Source organism: Heteronotia binoei, chromosome 1 (genome assembly GCF_032191835.1).
Source record: "Heteronotia binoei isolate CCM8104 ecotype False Entrance Well chromosome 1, APGP_CSIRO_Hbin_v1, whole genome shotgun sequence".
Taxonomy (NCBI): Eukaryota; Metazoa; Chordata; class Lepidosauria; order Squamata; family Gekkonidae; genus Heteronotia; species Heteronotia binoei.
This window is the reverse complement of record NC_083223.1, coordinates 243551324-243573909: the sequence shown is the minus strand read 5'-3', so window position 1 is coordinate 243573909 and position 22586 is coordinate 243551324. Positions and strand designations below refer to the sequence as shown.

Below are 22586 nucleotides of genomic sequence, written 5' to 3'. Positions count from 1 at the left end.
GTGCACATTTTCCAGGAGCCAGCAGATATCTCAGGTCCCACTCTCTGACCTTTGTTAGAACTCCATTTGGATGGCCAGTTCCTTCATAACGTTTATCACATGCATGCCTCTCTCCATAAAAAAGAGCTAGATATAAGAGCACCAGCCCTTAGATCAGGCAAACATCTGACCTACCCCTTTTGTTGCCCTGCCAATCACCTCTTTTTTTTTTCTTCTTGACCCAGAGAACACAGTGCGCTGTCACCTCAAGACAACACTAACTCTGGAGTGCCGCTTTCCCGCGTCAGTCCCTCGCTGAACCCCAGCATCTCTCCAGGACAAGGCATGGCCCTGCCCTCTACTCTCCCTCCCACCAATGGTAGCATGTTAACAACCAGCATGAGCCACCCACCTGGGTCCAGTCTGCATGGTAACAGCAACATTGCCACCAGCCAGCCCAGTTTTGGATGTTCACCTGGGAGCCAGATGGGAGCTAATGTTGCCTTAAGCCAAGGACAGGCTGGTCCTCAGAACAGTAACCATCCGATGAACCTCAACAGTTCCCCCCTGAACAGCCCAGGGGTCACCCCGACACAGTTCATGTCTCCCAGGCATCGGGTAAGCCCCGGACTGGTCCATAGGCCTAGAGTGCCAAGCAACCCTTTCTCCCCCACTATGCCTACCACACACTCCCCGGTGGGCATGGTGGGCAACTATAGTGCCAGCAGTGCGGTCAACAACAGGCCTTTCCCGGGAACCCCATTAAACTCCATGCAGGGGATGACTGAAGGGCCCAGTCCCCCCATGGGCTACTCCACACCCCCTCCTGTCCTGCGGCAGCTGAGCAACCAGAACTCGCCCAGCCGAATGGGCATGCAGCCCATAAAGACTGAGCCAAAAGACAGCAAGGAGATCAACTCCATCCTGTGCGACATGATTCATTCTGACAGTGGTCTGAATGAGAGCAAGCCCTTGGAATCGGGATTGTTGCATAGCAGTGAGAGACACTCGGAGGGTGACAGCAAGTGCCCTCAGGCCCCCAGTCACAAGCTAGTTCAGCTCCTGGCTACCACGGCGCAGGAGCAGTTACGGCACGCGGATGCAGACACCAGCTGCAAAGAACCCTTGTCTTGCACGGGGGCCTCCGGGAATCCTGCGGGCGGCGCATGCCCCTCCTCTCACAGCTCACTCACAGAGCGGCACAAGATCTTGCACCGACTCCTCCAGGAGGGCAGTCCTTCTGACATTTCTACCCTCTCCATGGAGCATGACAAGAAGGACAGTGTGCCTGGCGGAACCACTGCTACCGCCACACCGCAGACCCAGACCCCAGAGACTCCCGACATGAGACTGGAGTCAGATGCTGCGAAGAAGAAGGATTCGAAGGACCATCGGCTTCTCCGCTACCTCCTCGACAAAGACGAGAAAGAACTGGCAGCCAATCCCTCCTTAAGCCTGGATGATGTGAAGGTGAAAGAACAAACAGACCAAATGGACCCCTGCAGTGTAGCTCCAGCCTCACTAACAAAGCCCCCTGCTCAGGAGGATGTGAAGCTGCAGCAGCAAGGCCAGGTAGGTGTTTCTGTTGAGAGGCCCTTCCTTATAAGATCACAGCTCAGTGAGCTTTGATAGGTGTGCTCAAAATGCACTCCTGGGACTGTTCACACATTACCATTTGCATCCACGAGAGCCAGTATGTCCATTAAGGTGAGCAAAAGTATTTAAGTTTAGCCTGAGGCTCATGGACTGACAGGGATACCTGAAAAAGAAGAACAAGAATGTTTATTTTTTCCATTGCCTTTATCATGCAGAGTCCAGAGGCAGGCATTTCCCTGGGGGTGAGGGGGGAGTGCTAAAAAATGACAGTATGTGTCCTGTGAAAATGTTGGTTCTTGGCCAAATACCTGAGAGGAATGGGAGCACTTGGCCTCATCCTGTTGGGCTTTCTTACATTCATTTTGGTGGGTTTAAATAGACTAGTGAGCTGGACGGTAAATCTTGAATTGGGGTGCAGGGGAAGGGGAGAGAATGTTTTATGAAACCTCCCTGGGTCCACCAGATAAAAGCTATTTGCAGGAGCTCCTGAACTGTTTGTATTTCCTAAACTTGGGAGCCAGTTCTGACACAAGTGGACTAAGCATCTCAGAGGGCATTTTCAGTCTCCTTTCCATTTGATGGCTGGGGATTGGTGATTTCAAGGAAGCCTGATCTCTATTTGTAATAGAGCCATTTAATGACAATAGATCCCTGCACGAAAGATTTTGGTATATAAATATTCATTGTCAATGCCTATGAATAGAAGAGTGCCTCCCCTTTAAAAGAACATCAGGGAAGATGACAACACAGATAAGGCTGTTAATCCTTTTTATGGAATAGGCCAGACAGAACTTGACATTCAAGAACAAGCCAGATAGCCCACTTATAGATTTGTGTCGAAATGGGCTGCTGAGTTTACGGAATCCTGTGTGTGAATAGCCACCCAAATAGTTTATTTCTGATGGCATCCATCAGCTGCTCTGCTCCCTCCTTGGATACCTTGGTGATTCTCCTCTCCTCCTCCACCCTGTTGCCTGGCCACCTTGTCTTTAGGCTGTAAGAGATGGGAAGCAAATAATTCTTGTTTGGAGGACAAAGCTACTGTGCCAAGTACTGCTCTGGTAGGCAGTTTTAAATTTATTCTCTTTGGGCACAGCAGAAAGTCAGTTTCCCCTGCTTCAACTTGGGTTGCAGCGCTAAACCAGGAATCAAAGTAGTGTCTTTGGAAAATGACCTTGGGGACTATCCATCCCTCAGATACACAGCAGAAAAGGCAGCCAAGCATACTATATGAACTTCCTGACTAGTTCCAGCCATGTGGATCAGAATAGGCTGGGAGTTCTGAATGTTGCTTTTAAGAAGCACATTCAGTTTCTGACTGTATCTTGGAAAGGAATTTAGAGCTTGCAAGGAGCTGTGCTTTGACTTAGGTGGTCATGTGTTTTGCAAAACCTACTTTGTCAATCCTAGAATTCACAGAATAGCTGAGGTTTTCTAGTGAACTTTGTAGTGGTCTCCCATCTCAGCTGTTGCACAACTAACCATTACTTGCATCAACCTGATTTGGGAAATTTGAAGAGAAATGGTCACAAGAACAGGGTTAAAGAAAATGGCTGCCATGTAGGTGGGAAAATCCAAAATTTCACACCCACACAGCGGTCATCCAAGTGTTTACTATGATCTTTCCCAAAACGTCAGAGCAAAACAGGTTTGATAAACATTGGAGATAAGCCAACAAAATCCCAGGTAGTGCACAAATGCACCACAATGCTGTGGGGAAACAGGAAAAAAAGCCTACTTCCTGAAAGCATTGATTTGGGGCAGATAACCCATGTGGAAGTGCCTGAGATTAAAGCCAAATTACACAATAGAAAACGATGCAGTAAGAACAATGCAGTACATAGAACTGACAATACAGTAAAACTGGGTCACAGAATTAGAGAATACTGCACTCAGAACACAATAGAATACAAACAATTAAACAGGGTTGCAAAACTGGAGGCAGCACAGTGAAATATTACATCACATAGAGCAAACAGTCTGAAAGCTGGATGATTCAACAGTGCCATATTTTCTTGCTGTATTTCCCTCTGATTGCCTTATTGTTTATCACATTTGTATCTGAAATACATTTCTCAGTCTTTTCCCTTTGTTGGGAGAGTTTCTAAATCTGGAATCTTGTGTCAGCGAAGAGACTGAAGGAGAAGCGATGAAGTAATCTAAGCGGACAGGGCTGTCTTTTGCAGTTTTCCCTGCCATACTTAAATAAATATGGAAAGAAGTATGAAAGCTCAATCTTTGGGGAGAGATCACCTTGAATGTGAGCAAATGAGATGTAGCCGACCTAAATCAATGCCACTTAAAGGGCACTTCTTTTGCTGGCAAGGAAAGGACTAGTGCATTGAGTGAACTATCCTTCCCAGCAGCGACAAGGCACAAGCATTCCTCTTGCTCAAGAACAACAGGAGGGCTTTACCTTCTCAGAAGGCAAGCAGGGGGACAGGCCATGGATTTCTGGTCCCCAGCAGTATTAGGGTGGGACTGGTTCAGGTGCACAAGCCATCCAAACATTTGCTTGGGGTGGCAAAATGTTGAGGGTGAGCAGTTGAACCACCATGCAATTCAAGAAGTGTGCTGCAGAATCTCAAAGCAGCAGGTAAAACAGGCACAGAGGAGGTTAATTTGTGAAGGGACAGTAATTAGGACTCTGGAAGGAGTGGCAGCATCCTGCCATGAAACACCCGGCCTCTGAGATCAAATAACAAATCTGTTTTGTCTTTATTTCAGAAGTTAACACACACTGTATTTTAAAAGGGAGTTTTGCGGCATTAAAAGACTTAAAATTTTATTCCAGGATAAGCTTTTATGGATTACTAATTTTATTGGAGCGGGGCTGTGAAAATTTAAAAAGTTGCATTAATTGTCACTTCAAAATACTAGTAGCTGGGTTTCTGCAGATCCCTACTCCCAATCCTCCTTTTCCTTTACTTTAGTTACCACTGGTGGCCCCATAATTAGTATACTGGCCCATAGGTGGGGTATGAGTGGCACACATGGACAGACAGGCAAAACAGTTTCAAAACAGACCCTAAAATCCTGACTGACCCAAATCCCGGTGGTGGGACAGAAACAACCCCAGAAACTTTCCCTGCAAAGCGGCACCCTGCTTCCCGCAGCTGGATAAGACTTATATGGTAGCTTTACCCACTAAGCAAGAAAAAATTACCTGATCTCATTGGCCGATGCTCTCTGACCAGGCTCTGCATCTCATTGCACATCATAGTCCTAACTAAAAATTAGACACTAATATGTAATACAACCCAAACAATTCTGTTTTAGAGAGAAGCTGTTTTAGGTGAAACAGTTCAGAGCAGAGAAGCAGCAGAAGTAGATGAGTGAAATGGTGTTTTTATTCCATGTTGCTTTCACTTTTTTCACTATGGGTGGTTCCAAACACTTGTATATTTTTGAAAAAGTCCTTTTGTACACAAATGTTTGTACACAAATGCTAGAGGTCCTACAACTGATAGACGAATTAAAAACTAATAAGTCACCAGGCCCGGATGGCATGCATCCAAGAATTCTGAAAGAACTCAGAGTTGAACTTGTGCATCTCCTGACAAAAATCTGTAATCTTTCATTGAAATCTGCCTCCATTCCTGAGGACTGGAAGGTAGCAAATGTCACCCCCATCTTTAAAAAGAGTTCCAGAGGACAACCGGGAAGTTACAGGCCAGTCAGTCTGACTTCAATACCAGGAAAGTTGGTAGAAACCATTATCAAGGACAGAATGAGTAGGCACATTGATGAACACGAGTTATTGAGGAAGACTCAGCATGGGTTCTGTAAGGGAAGATCTTGCCTCACTAACCTGTTACATTTCTTTGAGGGGGTGAACAAACATGTGGACAAAGGAGACCCGATAGATATTGTTTACCTTGACTTCCAGAAAGCTTTTGATAAAGTTCCTCATCAAAGGCTCCTTAGTAAGCTCGAGAGTCATGGAGTAAAAGGACAGGTCCTCTTGTGGATCAAAAACTGGCTAATTAATAGGAAGCAGAGAGTGGGTATAAATGGGCAGTCTTCGCAGTGGAGGACTGTAAGCAGTGGAGTGGCGCGGGGCTCAGTACTGGGTCCCATGCTCTTTAACTTGTTCATAAATGATTTGGAGTTGAGAGTAAGCAATGAAGTGGCCAAGTTTGCAGATGACACTAAAATTGTTCAGGGTGGTGAGAACCAGAGAGGATTGTGAGGAACTCCAAAGGGATCTGTTGAGGCTGGGTGAGTGGGCGTCAACATGGCAGATGAGGTTCATTGTGGCCAAGTGCAAAGTAATGCACATTGGAGCCAAGAATCCCAGCTACAAATACAAGTTGATGGAGTGTGAACTGGCAGAGACTGACTAAGAGAGAGATCTTGGGGTCGTGGTAGATAACTCACTGAAAATGTCAAGACAGTGTGCAATTGCAATAAAAAAAAGGCCAACGCCATGCTGGGAATTATTAGGAAGGGAATTGAAAACAAATCAGCCAGTATCATAATGCCTCTGTATAAATCGATGGTGCGGTCTCATTTGGAATACTGTGTACAATTCTGGTCACCGAACCTCAAAAAGGATATTATAGCATTGGAAAAAGTGCAGAAAAGGGCAACTAGAATGATTAAAGGTTTGGAACACTTTCCCTATGAAGAAAGGTTAAAACGCTTGGGGCTCTTTAGCTTGGAGAAACGTCGACTGCGGGGTGACATGATAGAGGTTTACAAGATTATGAATGGGATGGAGAAGGTAGAGAAAGAAGTACTTTTCTCCCTTTCTCACAATACAAGAACTCGTGGGCATTCAATGAAATTGCTGAGCAGTCGGGTTAGAACGGATAAAAGGAGGTACTTCTTCACCCAAAGGGTGATTAACATGTGGAATTCACTGCCACAGGATGTGGTGGTGGCTACAAGCAAAGCCAGCTTCAAGAGGGGGTTAGATAAAAATATGGAGCAGAGGTCCATCAGTGGCTGTTAGCCACACAACCTGCCCACGAACTTCTCAGGTTGAATATCGACATAGCAGCTCTCAGTGAGGTCCGTTTCCCTGAGGAAGGTAGTCTTCAAGAACACGGTGCTGGCTATACCCTCTACTGGTCAGGTAAGTCAAAGGCTGAGAGCCGCCTTTCTGGCGTTGGCTTCATGGTCAGGAACTCCATTGCCTCCAAACTCAAAAACCTGCCAACAGGTCACTCAGATCGCATCATCTCCATGCGCCTCCCACTTCAAAACAAGCAGCATGCAACACTCTTCAGTGTGTATGCCCCAACCCTTCAAGCAGATCCTGCAGAAAAGAACAAGTTCTATGCTGATCTACACAACCTCATACGGAAGACCCCTACAGAGGACAAGGTGATCATCCTTGGCGACTTCAATGCCAGAGTAGGTAAAGACTCGGAAGCCTGGAAAGGAGTACTTGGCAAACACGGCATTGGCAACTGCAATGACAACGGGCGCCTCCTGCTAGAATTCTGCACGGAGCACCAGCTCACCATCACCAACACTATCTTCCAGCAGAAGAACAGTCTGAAGACAACCTGGATGCACCCACGGTCCAAGCACTGGCACCTTATCGACTACATTCTGGTGTGCCAGAGAGACCTTTGAGATGTCTTACACACCCGAGTAATGCCCAGTGCAGAATGTCCTATGGATCATCGTCTTGTACGCTGCAATCTCCGTCTTCACTTTAAATCCACACCCAGGAGAGGAGGTATCCCTCGGAGGAAGTTTCAGGTTGGCAGTCTCCAGTCAGCCGAAGTTAAAGCTGCCTTCCAGGCAAAACTCCAGTCAAGAATTGAGGACCCCAGTTGCCCCACAGACCCTTCTCCAGAAGCACTCTGGGAACACCTAAAAACTACCGTCCTGCAGATCTCTGAAGAAGTCCTCGGGTTCTCCACAAGGAAGAGCAAGGACTGGTTTGATGAGAACAATCAAGAGATCCAAGATTTACTGGCGAAAAAGAGATCTGCCTACCAAGCACATCTTGCTCAGCCCTCCTGTCCTGGGAAAAAAGCAACCTTTCGCGCTGCATGTAGCAACCTCCAGTGCAAGCTTCGAGACATTCAGAACGAGTGGTGGACCAAGCTTGCTGAGAGAACCCAGCTGTGTGCAGACACTGGTGATTTAAGAGGATTCTACGAAGCCCTGAAGGCAGTATATGGTCCATCATATCAGACTCAGAGTCCCTTGCGTAGTGCAGACGGCCAAGTGCTCCTCACAGACAAGGCATCCATATTGAACCGGTGGTCGGAGTATTTTCAGGTTCTCTTCAGTGCCAACCGCGTAGTTCAAGATTCAGCAATTCACCTCACCCCACTTCAACCAGTGAAAACAGAGTTGGATGAGATCCCCACTCTAGAAGAGACTGTTAAAGCCATCAAGCAACTGAAAAGTGGCAAGTCAGCAGGAGTTGATGGAATTCCACCAGAGATCTGGAAGCATGGGGGCACAGTACTACATAGCTCACTTCACAAAGTACTTGTCACCTGCTGGGAACAAGGCAAATTACCACAGGACTTTCGCGATGCAATCATCATCACCCTATACAAGAACAAAGGGGAAAAGTCAGACTGCTCCAACTACCGGGGGATAACCCTGCTCTCCATCGCAGGCAAAATCCTTGCCAGAATACTCCAGAACAGACTGGTGCCCGCCATTGCAGAAGAACTCCTCCCAGAGAGCCAGTGTGGCTTCAGAGCTAACAGAAGCACCACCGACATGGTATTTGTTCTCAGGCAGCTCCAAGAGAAATGCAGGGAACAGAACAAGGCTCTGTATGTGACTTTTGTCGACCTTACCAAACCTTTCGATACCGTTAGCAGGAAAGGCCTGTGGCAAATCTTGCAACGTTTAGGATGTCCCCCAAGGTTCCTCAGCATGATCATCCAGCTACACGAAGACCAGCGAGGCCAAGTCAGACACTGCAACGACCTCTCGGAGACCTTCCCAATAGGCACAGGTGTAAAGCAAGGCTGCGTTCTCGCACCAACTCTCTTTACGATCTTCTTTAGCATGATGCTTCAAAGAGCCGCAGTAGATCTAGATGATGACGATGGTGTCTACATCCGCTATCGCACCGATGGCAGCCTGTTCAACCTGAGGCGACTAAAGGCCCACTCCAAGACAATGGAAAAACTCATCCGAGAGCTACTGTTTGCTGATGATGCTGCACTCGTCTCCCACTCGGTATCAGCTCTGCAGCATATGACGTCCTGCTTTGCAGAGGCTGCCAAGCTATTCGGCCTAGAAGTTAGTCTGAAGAAGACAGAAGTTCTCCACCAGCCTGCACCCCAGGAAGATTATCACCCTCCCTGCATCACTGTGTGTGAATCAGTTCTGAAGACAGTCCGGCAGTTCAGCTACCTGGGGTGCATCATCTCCTCAGATGCTAAGATCGACAAGGAGATTGACAACAGGCTGGCAAAGGCAAACCGTGCCTTTGGCCGACTGCACAAAAGAGTGTGGAGCAACAAGCATCTGAAAAAAGGCACAAAGATCAATGTTTACAAAGCGGTTGTGATGACAACCCTCATCTACAGCTCCGATTCGTGGGTTTTATACCGTCATCACCTGCGACTCCTTGAGCGCTTTCATCAGCGCTGCCTTTGCACCATCCTCAACATCCACTGGAGTGACTTTGTGACCAACACTGAAGTTCTTAAGCGGGCGGAGGTTACCAGCATCGAGGCACTGCTGTTGAAGACGCAGCTGCGCTGGGCAGGGCATATTTCTAGGATGGAAAACCACCGCCTTCCCAAGATTGCTCTGTATGGCGAACTCTCCACTGGCCATCGAAATAGAGGGGCACCAAAGAAGAGGTACAAGGACTCCTTGAAGAAATCCCTTGGCACCTGTCGCATCAACCATCACCAGTGGTCTGACCTAGCCTCAGATCGCAAAGCATGGAGGCACACCGTCCACCAGGCTGTCTCTTCTTTTGAGAACACACGCATAGCTGGTCTTGAGGACAAAAGGAGATTGAGGAAGAATCGCACTGCTACAGCACCAACCCTAAATCAGACTTTTCCCTGCAGCCACTGTGGCCGGACCTGCCTGTCCCGCATTGGTCTTGTCAGCCACCAGCGAGCCTGCAGCAGACGTGGACTATTGCACCCTTCTTAAATCTTCGTTCGCGAAGCCAAGCCGAGAGTATATATAAATGTGTGTGTGTGTATATAATTTTTTTGGCCACTGTGTGACACAGAGTGTTGGACTGGATGGGCTATTGGCCTGATCCAACTTGGCTTCTCTTATGTTCTTATGTTTGTATTGCCATGGGAGGAAACTGGCCAGGTGGGAAACTGTTGGGAACAGAAGTGCAACTAGTAGAGAAAAGAACTTCCTCCACACTGTCTGCAGCTCCTCTGATCAAAATTGCTCTTCTAGGTGCGTTTTTTGTTCTCTAGATGTATCTTCTGTGTATAAAAAGCCATAAGGGTTATGTGAATTTCATGTATTTTTTTGTTAGGCTCTGAAGGCCATAGTGGAAATGTCACAGTACAGAAGGAGCAACTGATTTCCCTGTTTTTGTCACCCATCATTAACAGAATGTACACATTTGTTTTTGCGAACATGGCGGATGCCAAACTCCAGCTGGTGGACATGGCTATGCTAGCTCTGCAGGAGTCTGATTCTGAAATTGTTACCATTGTGTGCCTGTAAGACTGAGTCAGCCTTTGAAACATCTTGCTATGTGGGTGTGAGAGCTGAAATCTCTTGTTTCCAAACAGGGACTGTGTCTGCTCAAAGTAAGCTCATCTCCCCTGGCAAATGTTTTCACTCCCAGGACATTTCTGGATGTTCACTTTCTCAACTCCCGGAAGTGCTATCGCTTTCAAGATCGTACTGTAATGAGTAGTTCTTCTGTACTTTTCTTTCTGTTACATTATTATAAAGGGCTTATCTGATCCCCACCCCCCACTGATTCTTCCAAGCACTCTGTGTACTTTCATCAGTCCTTTGCAATTGCTAAAGTTGTGCTCTGTACTCTGATGTTGCACTGGACATTGCGGATGTACTTGTGGGTCCCAGTTCTTTCTCGGCATCTTTTTTCTCACTTCTAGTGCTGGGTGTGGCACATCAGCACTGTTAGAGAAGCCATCTTTGTTAGGCAGACACCATCTTTATGCCCAGGCTTTTGGGGTTGCTTTGCAACTTCTGCCCTTCCACTGTAAAACTTCTAAGGTTGTTTCTCATTAAGTGCTGCTTGCAATAAATAGTTACCTGTGGAGGAGAACAAAAGGTGAAAGTTAAGTTGAACATTCTATACGATTACGCATTCCTAAGCAACGGGACTTAGGTCAGTTCATAATGAGGAGCAGTAGCATGTAATGGCAGCTCTGTTTGGAAGGAACAACCCATCAGTTTGTTGAGGCTGGAGACAAGTTATTGTTTTTCCCTCTGAGGATCAAGAAAAATGCAAGCACTGTCATTGCCTACAATGTGTGCATTTGTCCTACTCTCTGGGCATAACTGCATGTTTTTCTAACAGATACCTATGTGACATGAAAAATGGCAGCCCCATATTAAGTCCTCCTCTTCCCGTGATAGTGTGTTAAACAACTTGCATTAGACTCCCAGGAATAGTATGCATGAACAGATAAGCTAGGGAGGAAATGTAGACCATTTTAACTTTTGCAGATCCGTTTGCCAAACTGACCTGCTTCAAGTTGTGCTGTTGGTAAACTGAATGTTTCTCCAATGATGGGGCATGAGGGTGAGAAAAACACCACGTAACAGCAGTGCTGTTACATGCTGGGACATGAGTCAGCAGTGCTACATGTTTTTTTTTTTAGGGGGGGTGCAGTTCTGCCTTCACCCCTAATACAGAGGTTTTGCAGTTTTTTCAGCACTCCTGAAAAACTTTATTTGAAGAACTGGGTATCATTTTCAGTTTTCTTCTTGGTAGTGGTAAGAGTGGGGTAGGATTGCTGCAATCCCCCTTTTCAGATGACAAGTTGTTTGTTATTGGAGGTAATCAGTGTCTTCCCCTTGGGGCAGCACATTTGTTGTTCATTGTAAATACTTCATAGAATGTGTGGCCACACCAGATTTCAAGAGGATGTTTTGGAGAGTGCTCCTCTGTGGCTCATCATTAGTAATGTTGCAGGCACAGTCCGCAGGCTGTTGTGGCCCCACACCAAGATGGAAGGATTAGCACTGGTCCCTGAATTCTCCTTCTGGCTGTAGCTGAAAGACTTACCTGTGTCCTTGCTCTCTTCCTTTAGTTTGCATCTGACCTTGACCAGATCCTGCCCACATTGGAGAAAACAGTGCAGCTACCCCCAGGTCTATGTGGCCCAGAGACAACTGAAACCAGTGGCCTTGCTGGCAAGCCGGAAATCATGCCCTCCTCTCTCCAGCCCAATACTGCAGCAAGAACACCCACTGGGATGAACGGTATGTACCAACACCTTTCTTTTAAATTCCTGGGTACTGTTTCCTGTCTTTCTACAATGCCAAGGCATTTGCTCGTAATGCTACAGTTCTATATCTGATAGAGCCTGGTTAGCTCTTGGTTGAGAATAAGATAATGGTGGAAGCTTTCCTGTGAATCCTGTACCCATTCATCCCTTTTCACAAAATTTGATTTGACAAAAATTCTGAGTGGACCTTGTCAGCTGTGTAGCATGTGGGTTTATGGCCACATCAGCATGGCACCCACTGCTGTGTTTTCTGGTGCTCCCTTGCTTCCTGACCCTCTCTGCACTGCTTCGCTGTCCTTTTCAAAATAAATCAGGAATCCAGTGGCAAAATTTCTTTTATCATAATCTGATGCCACTGGAATTCTGCTTTAGTTTTTCTGCTCTGGGCTAATGCAGATTACCCATCTGTAATTGTGTTTTTTTGGATTCCCTTCTTCTGTTTGTCCTGTTTCACCTCATTCACACTCTTTCCTTTTCTGATGTTTCCTTTGCCACCTTTCTCACTCCTTCCTTCCTTCATCTTTCTCTGCTCCTCTTAGTCTCTGGAGTTGCTTGGTCTTTAACCATACCCCAGACCACTTCTCCAGCCAGCTTTGAGGTGTGTACTAAAGGGTGATGGGAGGATGGAGAGGTGTAGGTGGTGATGGAAGGAAGAGAGCCAAGCTACAGCCATCTTTCATGAAGTCCAGACACCAGCCAGATCTTCAAGATTCACAAGTGCTTGGATTTGCAGCTTGACTCCCGTGTGTCTTCCTTACAGGCATGTGTTTTCCATGGTAGGACTTTACCCCAATGGCAGCTCTGCCACCAGCAGAAAGGAGGCTGGTGGGGAGGGCCCTGCAGTATGAGAGGTGAAAGTCATCACAAGAAGAACACAAAGAGACAAGGACAGGAAGAGGAGAACCGAGCATTTATGCTTCCCCATCCTCAGCCAGAGACTATTGATCACTCTCCTAGCACCTGCCATGTCCTTTGTACCATCAGATGTAGCATAAGAGAAGCCATGTTGGATTAAGCCAATGGCCCATCCAGTCCAGCACTCTGTCACACAGTGGCCAAAAAGTCAGGTGCCATCAGGAGGTCCACCAGTGCAGCCAGAACACTAGAAGCCCTCCCACTGTTGCCCCCCCGCCACCACCAAGCACCAAGAATACAGAGCATCACTTGCCCCAGACAGAGAGTTCCATCTATAACTTGTGGCGAATAGCCGCTGATGGACCTCTGTTCCATATGTTTATCCAGTCCCCTCTTGAAGTCATCTGTGCTTGTAGCTGCCATCACCTCTTGTGGCTGTGAATTCCATGCATTAATCACTCTTCGGGTGAAGAAGTAGTTTCTTTTATCCGTTCTAATCCAACTGCTCAGCAATTTCATTGAGTGCCCGCAAATTCTTGTATTGTGAGAAAGAGAGAAAAGTACTTCTTTCTCTGCCTTCTCTATAAGAACATAAGAGAAGCCATGTTGGATCAGGCCAATGGGCCATCCAGTCCAACACTCTGTGTCACACAGTGGCCAATATATACACACACACACACACACACACACTGTTGCTAATAGCCACTGATGGACCTCTGCTCCATATTTTAATCCAATCCCCTCTTGAAGCTGGCTATGCTTGTAGCCGCCGTCACCTCCTGTGGCAGTGAATTCCACATGTTAATCAGTTAATTCCACGTTAACCTATTTCATGCATAATCTTGTAAAATCTCTGTCATGTCACCCATCAGTGATCATTTCTCCAAGATAATGAGTCCCTCAAGTGCTTTAACCTTTCTTCATAGGGAAAGTGTTCCAACCCTTTAATCATTCTAGATGTCCTTTTCTGTGCTTTTTCCAATGCTATAATATCTGTACACAGGTCTAACTGTTGGTTTCAATTGGATTCTTCTGTCAAAGTCTCCCATCTTGTAGAGACCAAGCAGGACTTTTTTCTGGAAAAAGTGGTGCTGGAACTCTCAAGGGAAATGAAGGAAAAGAGCCTCCTCATGAACTTTTAAACATATTTTGAAAATGCTGTTTCCGCAAAGAGGTTTTGGAACTCCATTCCACTTCATTCCCCCAGAAAAAAGCCCTGCTTGAAAATGATGCTTAAGTCCATCCTGCACAATTTATTTCAATCAGATAAATAGTAGGTGTGGGAAATTACTCTATTTAAAAAAACAACAACAACAATTTACTAGCCACCTTTTTTCTTTATAGGAACTCAAGGTGTAGGAACTATTACTGTAATGTTTTCTTACACAAACTAAAATATTTTCCCCTGATCACTTTGTTTAATGAAAATGAGTTTTGTTTTAATGTATGGTGGGAGGGGAAAGTTAGGATTTGCAATGGCACCCACTCCCCTTCTTCACATTCCAAGTGATTACAGGCTTAGCTAGTCTGGGGACTCCTGGTTAAGGTTTTTAGTTAATCAAATCACAAAATTGCTAGTTTGTGTGGCAGATGGTAGATACCCCCCCCCAAAGAATTTGTTTCTCAATTTCTATAAATTGAAAAAGTATAACAGTGTCTCAGGAATTAACTAGTTTACTGCAGCAGGGAGATAAGAGTGTACCTCCCTCATCAGATGCATGAAATGGGCAGTTTGACTAGGGAGAATAACTTTACAGTGCAAAGCTTGTGCCCCACCCCCCAGAAGCAGGTCTACATTATCTTCTCCTTCCTCTCAATTATGGACAAGATGTTATGCTGAGATGGAAAAGAGTAGCCCCCCCCCCCAATTCCTTGTCCTCAGCTGTCTTGGGCATCAAATCAACCTTCTCTGGAGGTCCTGTGATCCACACGAGTACCAGTTCACACAACCAAATGTGAGTGGTGGTTTGTGCTGTTCAGTTGGATTTGGCCTGAGTCTGGCATGCCGACAAGCAGCTAGAAGATTCCTTTGCCGCACAACTCATTTTGCACCCTGACCCGCATTGCCCAATGCTACAGTGCAACCCATTTATAGCACTTTTGCCATTGCATGATCAACATCTTTCTGCCCGTCTGCTGAATCCGCAGCCTGTAATCTCTCAAACCTCTTATTTTCTTGCCAGAGACCGACACTCCTCCTAAAGACTCAGAGTGTGGCAAGGAAATTGGGAGCTGAGCTACAAGCTGGATTTATGGCAAAGCAGCTATGTGAACATTTCACCAGATGTCGAGCTCGCTTGCTTGCTGCTCCAGTCTGGCCACAAGCCTAAGTGCCCCTGGGCTTGGCAGCCACACATCCTAAGTATAAACTCAGTAAATTAAGTCAGCCTTGTAAATAAGTCCAAGGAAGTTACTAGTCCAGTTACTTAATTGTGGCCTTTGAAGGAGAAAAAAGTCGCAAGTTTGGCACAACTTCCTTACTCAGGGTCGAACCTTGCTTACCAGCTTACCACAGATGCCTGGGCAGTGACTCTTTACAAACATGTTTATAGCACAGAGTTTCTTATTTTGGTTGGGTTTGATATAAAGTTATCTCTCCCTCCCACCATCAACTTCCGCCCCCCTTGCAGCTCTAGACCAATAAAAGGACTCAGTAATAGGGAGGAAGTGTTGACTGGATTTTGTAATTGTTAGAAAGTACCTAAAACGGAGGATCAAGAGCTTTTGACATCCCCACCAGTAGCCACGAACAGGAAAGCAGACCTTAAGTCAGGAGAGGAGATTTCTGAATCCAGGAGAGGTTTGTGAGTGACAGCTATACAGACACAAGAAGCATTAAGAGGCAGGCTTTGTCTTCTGACAGTAGCGGGAGCCATCAGCAGGTGTGAAAAGGGAACTGTCAGATCCCTAATTGGACCGATTGACCACTTGTCCCATCACCTCTCTGCCCCCAGGAGACATGAGACAGCTGCTTTTCACTCAAGGCTATTATTTGCATTGTGAAGACTTTTATTCCCAAGCCTGAAATACCCATTGCCTTCAGCAAACCTGGCATTAAGGCCATTCAGAAGTCAGTGACATGTTATGACAGGATTTAATTGCCTGGGGGGAAGACAAGGGTGCATTAATAATGATACGGAAGATTTCTCACAATAGGGAGTCAATGCTGTATTGATTGCAGAAAACAAGAATTACAAGATGGGTAAGATGATCACTTTCCTCCCCCTCTCTCTAACTGGAGCGCCTCCTATTCAATAAGGCTCCAAGGTAACATGAAAATGTTCTCCCTGGCAAGGAGCCCTGTGAAACACAAAAGCCTACACATTCATTAGATCAGAAGTCTCTGCTAGGTTTCAGGCTGCTGCAGAGAGTAGTTCATGCATCCCCATAAAGACCCAGGAAAAGATAGCCAAATTTTTTTTCCATGGACTTTTTATTTTAAAGAAAAGCTTTTACTTCACAGGATTTTACTCTGTGCTTCTTAGCTGAAGGCTTCATTTCCGGTGGGTTTTTTTGTCCATCATCTTAGGCTTGTGGCCAAACTGGAGCAACATGCCAAGGATGGGGGGGGGGGGAGAGTATTTTTGGAGGAGGGGCTGTGGCTCAGTGGGAGAAGACCAGCTTTCCATGCAGAAGGAGATCCCAGGTTCAGTCCATGGCAACTCCAGTGAAAAAAAGGATCAGGCAGCAGGTGATATGAAAGCCTGTGGCACTGGAGAGCTGCTCCTGGTCTGTGTGGACAATGCTGACCTCGATGGACCAAGGGTCTGGCTCAGGTTAAGGCAGCTGCAGGTGTTCTTTGCTCAGAAGTTCCTCAGAAAAGGTTGGTGACACTTAACCACATTGGAGCCCAAGAAGGCTACCACAGAGCTGCTGTCAGAGCTCAGTGTGGGGTAAATTTGGGCAGCTAGAGCAGGGGGATGAGACTTCATCCTCAGGACATTCAGCATTCATGCAGCACTGAGTGCCTGAAGAAAATTCTATGAATCTCCAAAATGTGATACAAGTCTGAAATTCTGGTTTCTGACATTGTTCAGGACTGTTTTTCAATTGTGAGATTTTTAAAAAAAAAACACCCAACCTTTAATTTGGTATCATAATGATTTTCAAAGCAACGGTGGCAAGCACTGACATGACTGGTTGCTTGTGGTAGAAAGTGCTGTTTGGGTGCAGCCAGCTTAATAGGACCCCATTCAGAGGTGGTTTGCCATTGCCTGCCTCAGTGTAGCAGTCCTGGACCTCCATGATGGTCTCCCATCCAAGGACTATACAGGGCTGACGCTGCTTAGCTGCCAGGATTGGACTAGCCAGTGCCATCCAGGTCAGAGCAACATGACAGATTAGAAGAAGATAATATTGGATTTATATCCTGCCCTCCACTCCGAAGAGTCTCAGAGCGGCTCACAATCTCCTTTACCTTCCTCCCCCACAACAGACACCCTGTGAGGTGGGTGGGGCTGGAGAGGGCTCTCACAGCAGCTGCCCTTTCAGCTATGGCTGACCCAAGGCCATGATAGCAGGTGTTAGTGGAGGAGTGGGGAATCAAACCCAGTTCTCCCAGATAAGACTGCACACTTAACCACCACACCAAATTGGCTCTTATAATTAGGCGTTTTATAAGCTGCTTTTTCTTGAAACCCCAAAACAAAGAGCATCCAGAACTAGCAATATAAACCAAATTTTAAGTTGAATTAGCATTTCTATCCCAAATTGGTTTCAGCTTGTACTGTAAAACCGGTTATCTGTGTTTTAGACTCACAATCTGTCCTGTAACTACAAGTGGCAGTGGATCAAGTGGCCCTTCATTGTGTTAAGAAATCTTCATTGATTTAATTTTGCTGACAGATTTCAGAGAGGAGTGCCCTCTGGTGGATTATATGGGAAGTTCAAGCCATGGAGGCATCTATTTGAAACCGTGTAGTTGTTAATTACATTCTGAATAAAACTTAGTTGGTCTTAAAGGTGCAAATTGACTCCTGCTTTGTTCAGCTGCTCCGGCCAACACAGCTGCCTACTTGGATCTTGTTAATTTGGGGCAATTTGGGGCTATTCAGTACCTGCCTCCCCCCCCCCCCCCTTTGTTAGAGGAAAGATTGGTGGAAGAGGAGACTAGGGACCAGGAGAACACTATGCTGTCTTGTATGGGCATGTTAAACTTTAATTGCAAATTTGTACACTTTGACCAAATCCTTCTTGACCCTCCTCAACATCATTGCTAATTGCCCTGCCAAATGCCAAGGAAGTTACCATGATCCTTTTGCTGTTCTCTGAACTGCATTGTGTTCTCTGTTATATTCATATTTCTAGCTGTTAATGGCGGGCAAGGAATGCAAGCAGGCCGGTCCACGTTCGAGTTCTGCAACTCGATGGAGCCAGTTCAGCTCAGGACAGCACCTTTCCCTGCAACAAATGGCAGCAGTCCCCATCCTGGGTTACCATCCGAGCAGACTAGGGGGGCAGTACCAGGACCAAACCCTTTCCAGCCTGACACAGGTACGTAGGTAGAGTCAACAGATGCACCTTTTCCCAGTGCATGCTTATTTATTGAAAATATTTATATCCCGGTAAGGCAAGTTGCAAGGACACAAAAATATTAACAAATAACACCTTGCAGATTAAAACCGCAACTAAATCTGCCAGAGCAGCTTATCTGCCACCAAATGCACTCTGAAATAGAAGTTTCCTGCACGCCTTTCAAAATGCAGCCAGTGAAGGCACTTTCTGCACTTACGGTGGCAGGCCGATCCAGAGGACTGGACCTACCAGAAAGAAAGCCTGTGACCCAGCTGTTGCTGCACAGCCCATCCTAAGAGAGGGCACCACAAGGAGAAGGCTGACTGAGGAATGTAACTGTTATGGTGGAAGTACACCAGAAAGTTTCTGTAATCCCCTGTAATGAACAGAACTATGTATTATTCACTCAGCAGCCCTTTGATGTAGGTTGGTCTGAGAAAATAATAACTCAGGCAAGTGAGCTTCATGGCCAAGCAAGCCTTTTAACCTGGGATTCCCATTTCCAAGGTAGACATCCCATCCACTGTGCTGTATCATTCTTCTTGGTTTAACCCATTCCATGCTCAGCTTGCTGAGGAAAGAGTAACCCTGTCAGCCCAACATGACATGCAATGCAAGCAATGCCTGCTGACTCAACTTTTCACCCTAACAAAATGAGAGAAGACGACAGCTGTATTGAGAGGCAGCAAGGAAAGCATCTTTGAGGGTAGAAACTAGAGACATTATCAACTTTCCAGCAGCACAGTAGATTTTCTCTTCTGTGCCATGCAAGAATATTGCAAAAGGTTAGGAGGTTAATATTCTGGCACTTCATACATGCATTAAATCTGCTAGTATTTGTTTATTTGCTTTCTTATAATGTCAGCTCAAAACAGCTTCCAAACAGTAAATAAATAATTAAAATCCACATTCTAAATGCCATTAAAAGAGCCCGTGTAAAAACCACATTCAGCCAAAGGCTCCTCTAAAACACTGTGCCTCGCATCCCCCCCCCCCGCCCCCACTTTGTATTTTTTCCCCTGAATTGCAGAAGGGATGATAAGGCACTCTCTTCACTTGTCATCCAGTTCATAGGAAATAGAGCTACTGCAGAAAGCGTCAATAACTGGCTGAAGCTGTGCTAACCTCTCTTAAAGAGGAAACAGAAAGCAGAACCAGGTAGAAAGATTGGAAGTTTGTCCTGGGCTCATGTGAACAGAGGCTGTCTTTTTCACCAGTGCCATGATGTTTGAGACAGCGACCTTCCTGTTTTTCAGATGAAGTAGCAGAAGGTTCCTTTTGCACCCTTCTAGCACCACTGCTGAAATGCATAAATACCAGAATGGAGGCTGTCTATACCATCTTGAAACCCTGCAAATCCCAAGCTGTGGCAGCACAAGCAATAAAGCCCATTGAATCAAGTCACCATTCAGTTTTGACACATTTTAAAAATGCCACTTGGGCCTACATGCAAGCATTATATAATAGTGAGCAATACACTCCACTGCTGACAAATTCCACAGGACATCTACATCTGAATATACAGAACTAAGAACAGGGTTTTAAGAATTTTACTTCTACTCCTCCTCCTCCACCAGTATCACACAAAAGATGCTGGGTCAAAGCCTCATGTTCAGAACAAAAGATGGAATTGTCTGCAGAAAGCTGACAGGGATTGAAGCTTGTTCTCATGTCTGGTTGGAAACTAGCCCTGAAGGAAAAGACTCTGGGATGTGGAGAGGCAGTAGTTAAGGAGCAGGTCTGCTAGACTAGCCAGTGAGCTTTGCCCTGCAAAATCTTTTCCCGCTAGACCTCGTAAGGTGCTTTAGCAACTCGCAAGATGATTGCGTGTGGAAATAAGGTAATGTCCCTCTCTGAGCATTTAGCTTGGTTTCTGCAACTAGTAAGCTTTATAGTTCCATGTTTCCTTGGGAGAGAGAGCACAAGACACAAGTGCTATCTGTATGTACTAAGATGAAAGGGCCATCTAGCACAGCACTCTGTCTCCAGCTGTGGTCAGCCACATGCCCCTGGGATGCTCTCAAGCAGTTTTGGGCCTCTCAGAGTGAGGAAATGAGTCGCGCTAGTGTGTAGGCACTCTGTTCACTTGGTATGTGCCTTGTTGCCATAAATAGCCATGGTTTCATTATGGGGCAGTTCTCAGAATTCAAGAGGGACACTGATCACGCTTGTTAAAAATGAGGATCTTAGAGCAAGCATTGAAATTGAAAAAATCAGGATGTTTTTCATCTGAGATCACTGTATCTGGGTTGGTAGTGGTTACTAATTCCACTTCACGTAGTCAGCAGTAGCATGGAAGAACAACCACCCTCAACAGACACTGTGGGGAACATGATTCCGGCTTTCCCATGTGCCACATTCTCGTGCTCAGCTGGAATCGACAGTGTGGCTGCTTGTGCTTCCTTTATTTTCCTGTTGCCAAGCAACCTTAAGAAGACTTCATTGCTGCTGCACAGTCAGTTCAAAGTCAGGGGCTTGCAGGTTGACTTTGTTGTCTAGTCCATTGCTGGGTTTTTTAAATCTAGCAAATGTAGCCACAGTGGGAGGATCTGCCCAAGGGTCAATATACTCAAACCTTGGCTGTGACTCTCAAACATGTCAAGCAATTAATTTTTCGTCTTGTGTCATTATCCCTTATCACTAAGGCACCACTGCTACTCATTACTCATCTAAGACGATGAGGAGGGGCTTCTGGTACCATTTCCAAGCCCAACAGAGGCCCTACCTTGAAGCAAACTGTGGTGGTGCATTTGAAATGCCATTTAAGGGGATGGACAGGCCTGACCTGTGGGCATAACCCACCAGGAAATCCTCCTGTGGGAGCCAGGTCCCATCAAAGTGAATGGCAGGAGCCAAAAAGAGTTATTTCCTTGTGTATCTCCCATTCATTTCAGCCAGTCTTGCACAGGAGAACTTCCCAGCGGACTGTTAACTGTATCTGATAGTAGAGTGAGTGCACCCCGTCCCATTCATAAAAGCAGCAAAATCAGGCCACCTTGCAAACAACATGAGGGTCTCTGAGAACTCAAGGATTTCAGGTATACTGGGGGGAAATTGCTTTTAAAATAAAACGAAGGAAAAAGCCCCCACATACACACATCTGATCAGGATTCAATAAGCTTCAGAAGCATAGAATGTTGAGAGCAGCAGATAATCAGTTAAAGGTAACCCAGAAAGGAGGGAAATTAGTTTGCTGAATCCCTTAAATTGTTTGTGCCTTTTCAGCTGGTTATGAGAGGCAGGAAACACATCAAAAAGAATCATGTTTTTGTTAATTGCTTCATTTCACCCTATATGTAGACTTAGAAGAAGGAGTCCTTTAGACATGTAAATTTAAAATTTCTTGCTAAAAAGGAAACCTTCAAAAGGGGGGGGCACAGTTTTGGGGTTCTTCACAAGCAACTGTTGTCCCACAGAACTTATGTAGTCCAGTCATTGTTGGTATCAAAAAGCCAAATTGAAAGTATCCCTTTCTCACAATACAAGAACTCGTGGGCATTCAATGAAATTGCTGAGCAGTCGGGTTAGAACGGATAAAAGGAGGTACTTCTTCACCCAAAGGGTGATTAACATGTGGAATTCACTGCCACAGGAGGGTGGTGGCGGCTACAAGCATAGCCAGCTTCAAGAGGGGATTAGATAAAAATATGGAGCAGAGGTCCATCAGTGGCTATTAACCACAGAGTGTGTGTGTGTGTGTGTATAAATTTTTGGCCATTGTGTGATATAGAGTGTTGGACTGGATGGGCCATTGGCCTGATCCAACATGGCTTCTCTTATGTTCTTATGGTGGGAAGCCCATGAATGGAACTTCTGTAATTTGTTTAAATAGTTTAGTGGCAATTATGAGACGAGAGTGTGCCTCACAATTTAGAAGTGGGGAGGCTTTCGTGGATCCAATGCAACAAATGAGTAAAGCGATGCTGTGATCCACAGCATCCTCTACACAAGCATATCTTCAGTCAGAATACTCCTTTGGGCCTCTGATTCCAGTCCACCCATATCCAGAAATTTAGAGAGAAGCCTGCAGGTATGCCTCTCTTGATTCACTTAAGCAAACAGTGAATGTTTGGCTACATGGGACACCCTTCAGTGCATGATAAGGCTGTGCTTTGAGAGTTACCTGGAGAGGACAGGGGCTCAAGATCAGTGTGAATGCTTCAAGCAATCAAAACCACTGCAGGAGAAAGTCTACAGTATCTTTAGGGACACCAGTGGAGCAGCATGCGTGCTTTT

General features: G+C 45.9%; 1 protein-coding gene across 4 annotated transcripts in view; it reads left to right on the top strand.

Annotated features, from left to right (window-relative positions):
• Window positions 1-22586, top strand: part of NCOA1 (nuclear receptor coactivator 1) — a 270074-nt gene that overhangs the window by 212959 nt on the left and 34529 nt on the right. For 3 of the 4 annotated variants that reach the window (XM_060250341.1, XM_060250332.1, XM_060250361.1), the window contains exons 10-12: window positions 225-1551; window positions 11784-11955; window positions 18144-18329. In XM_060250341.1, coding sequence (XP_060106324.1) covers window positions 225-1551; window positions 11784-11955; window positions 18144-18329 — 1685 coding nt within the window. The remainder of the gene's footprint in view (window positions 1-224; window positions 1552-11783; window positions 11956-18143; window positions 18330-22586) is intronic. The other variant, XM_060250351.1, reaches the window with a different exon arrangement.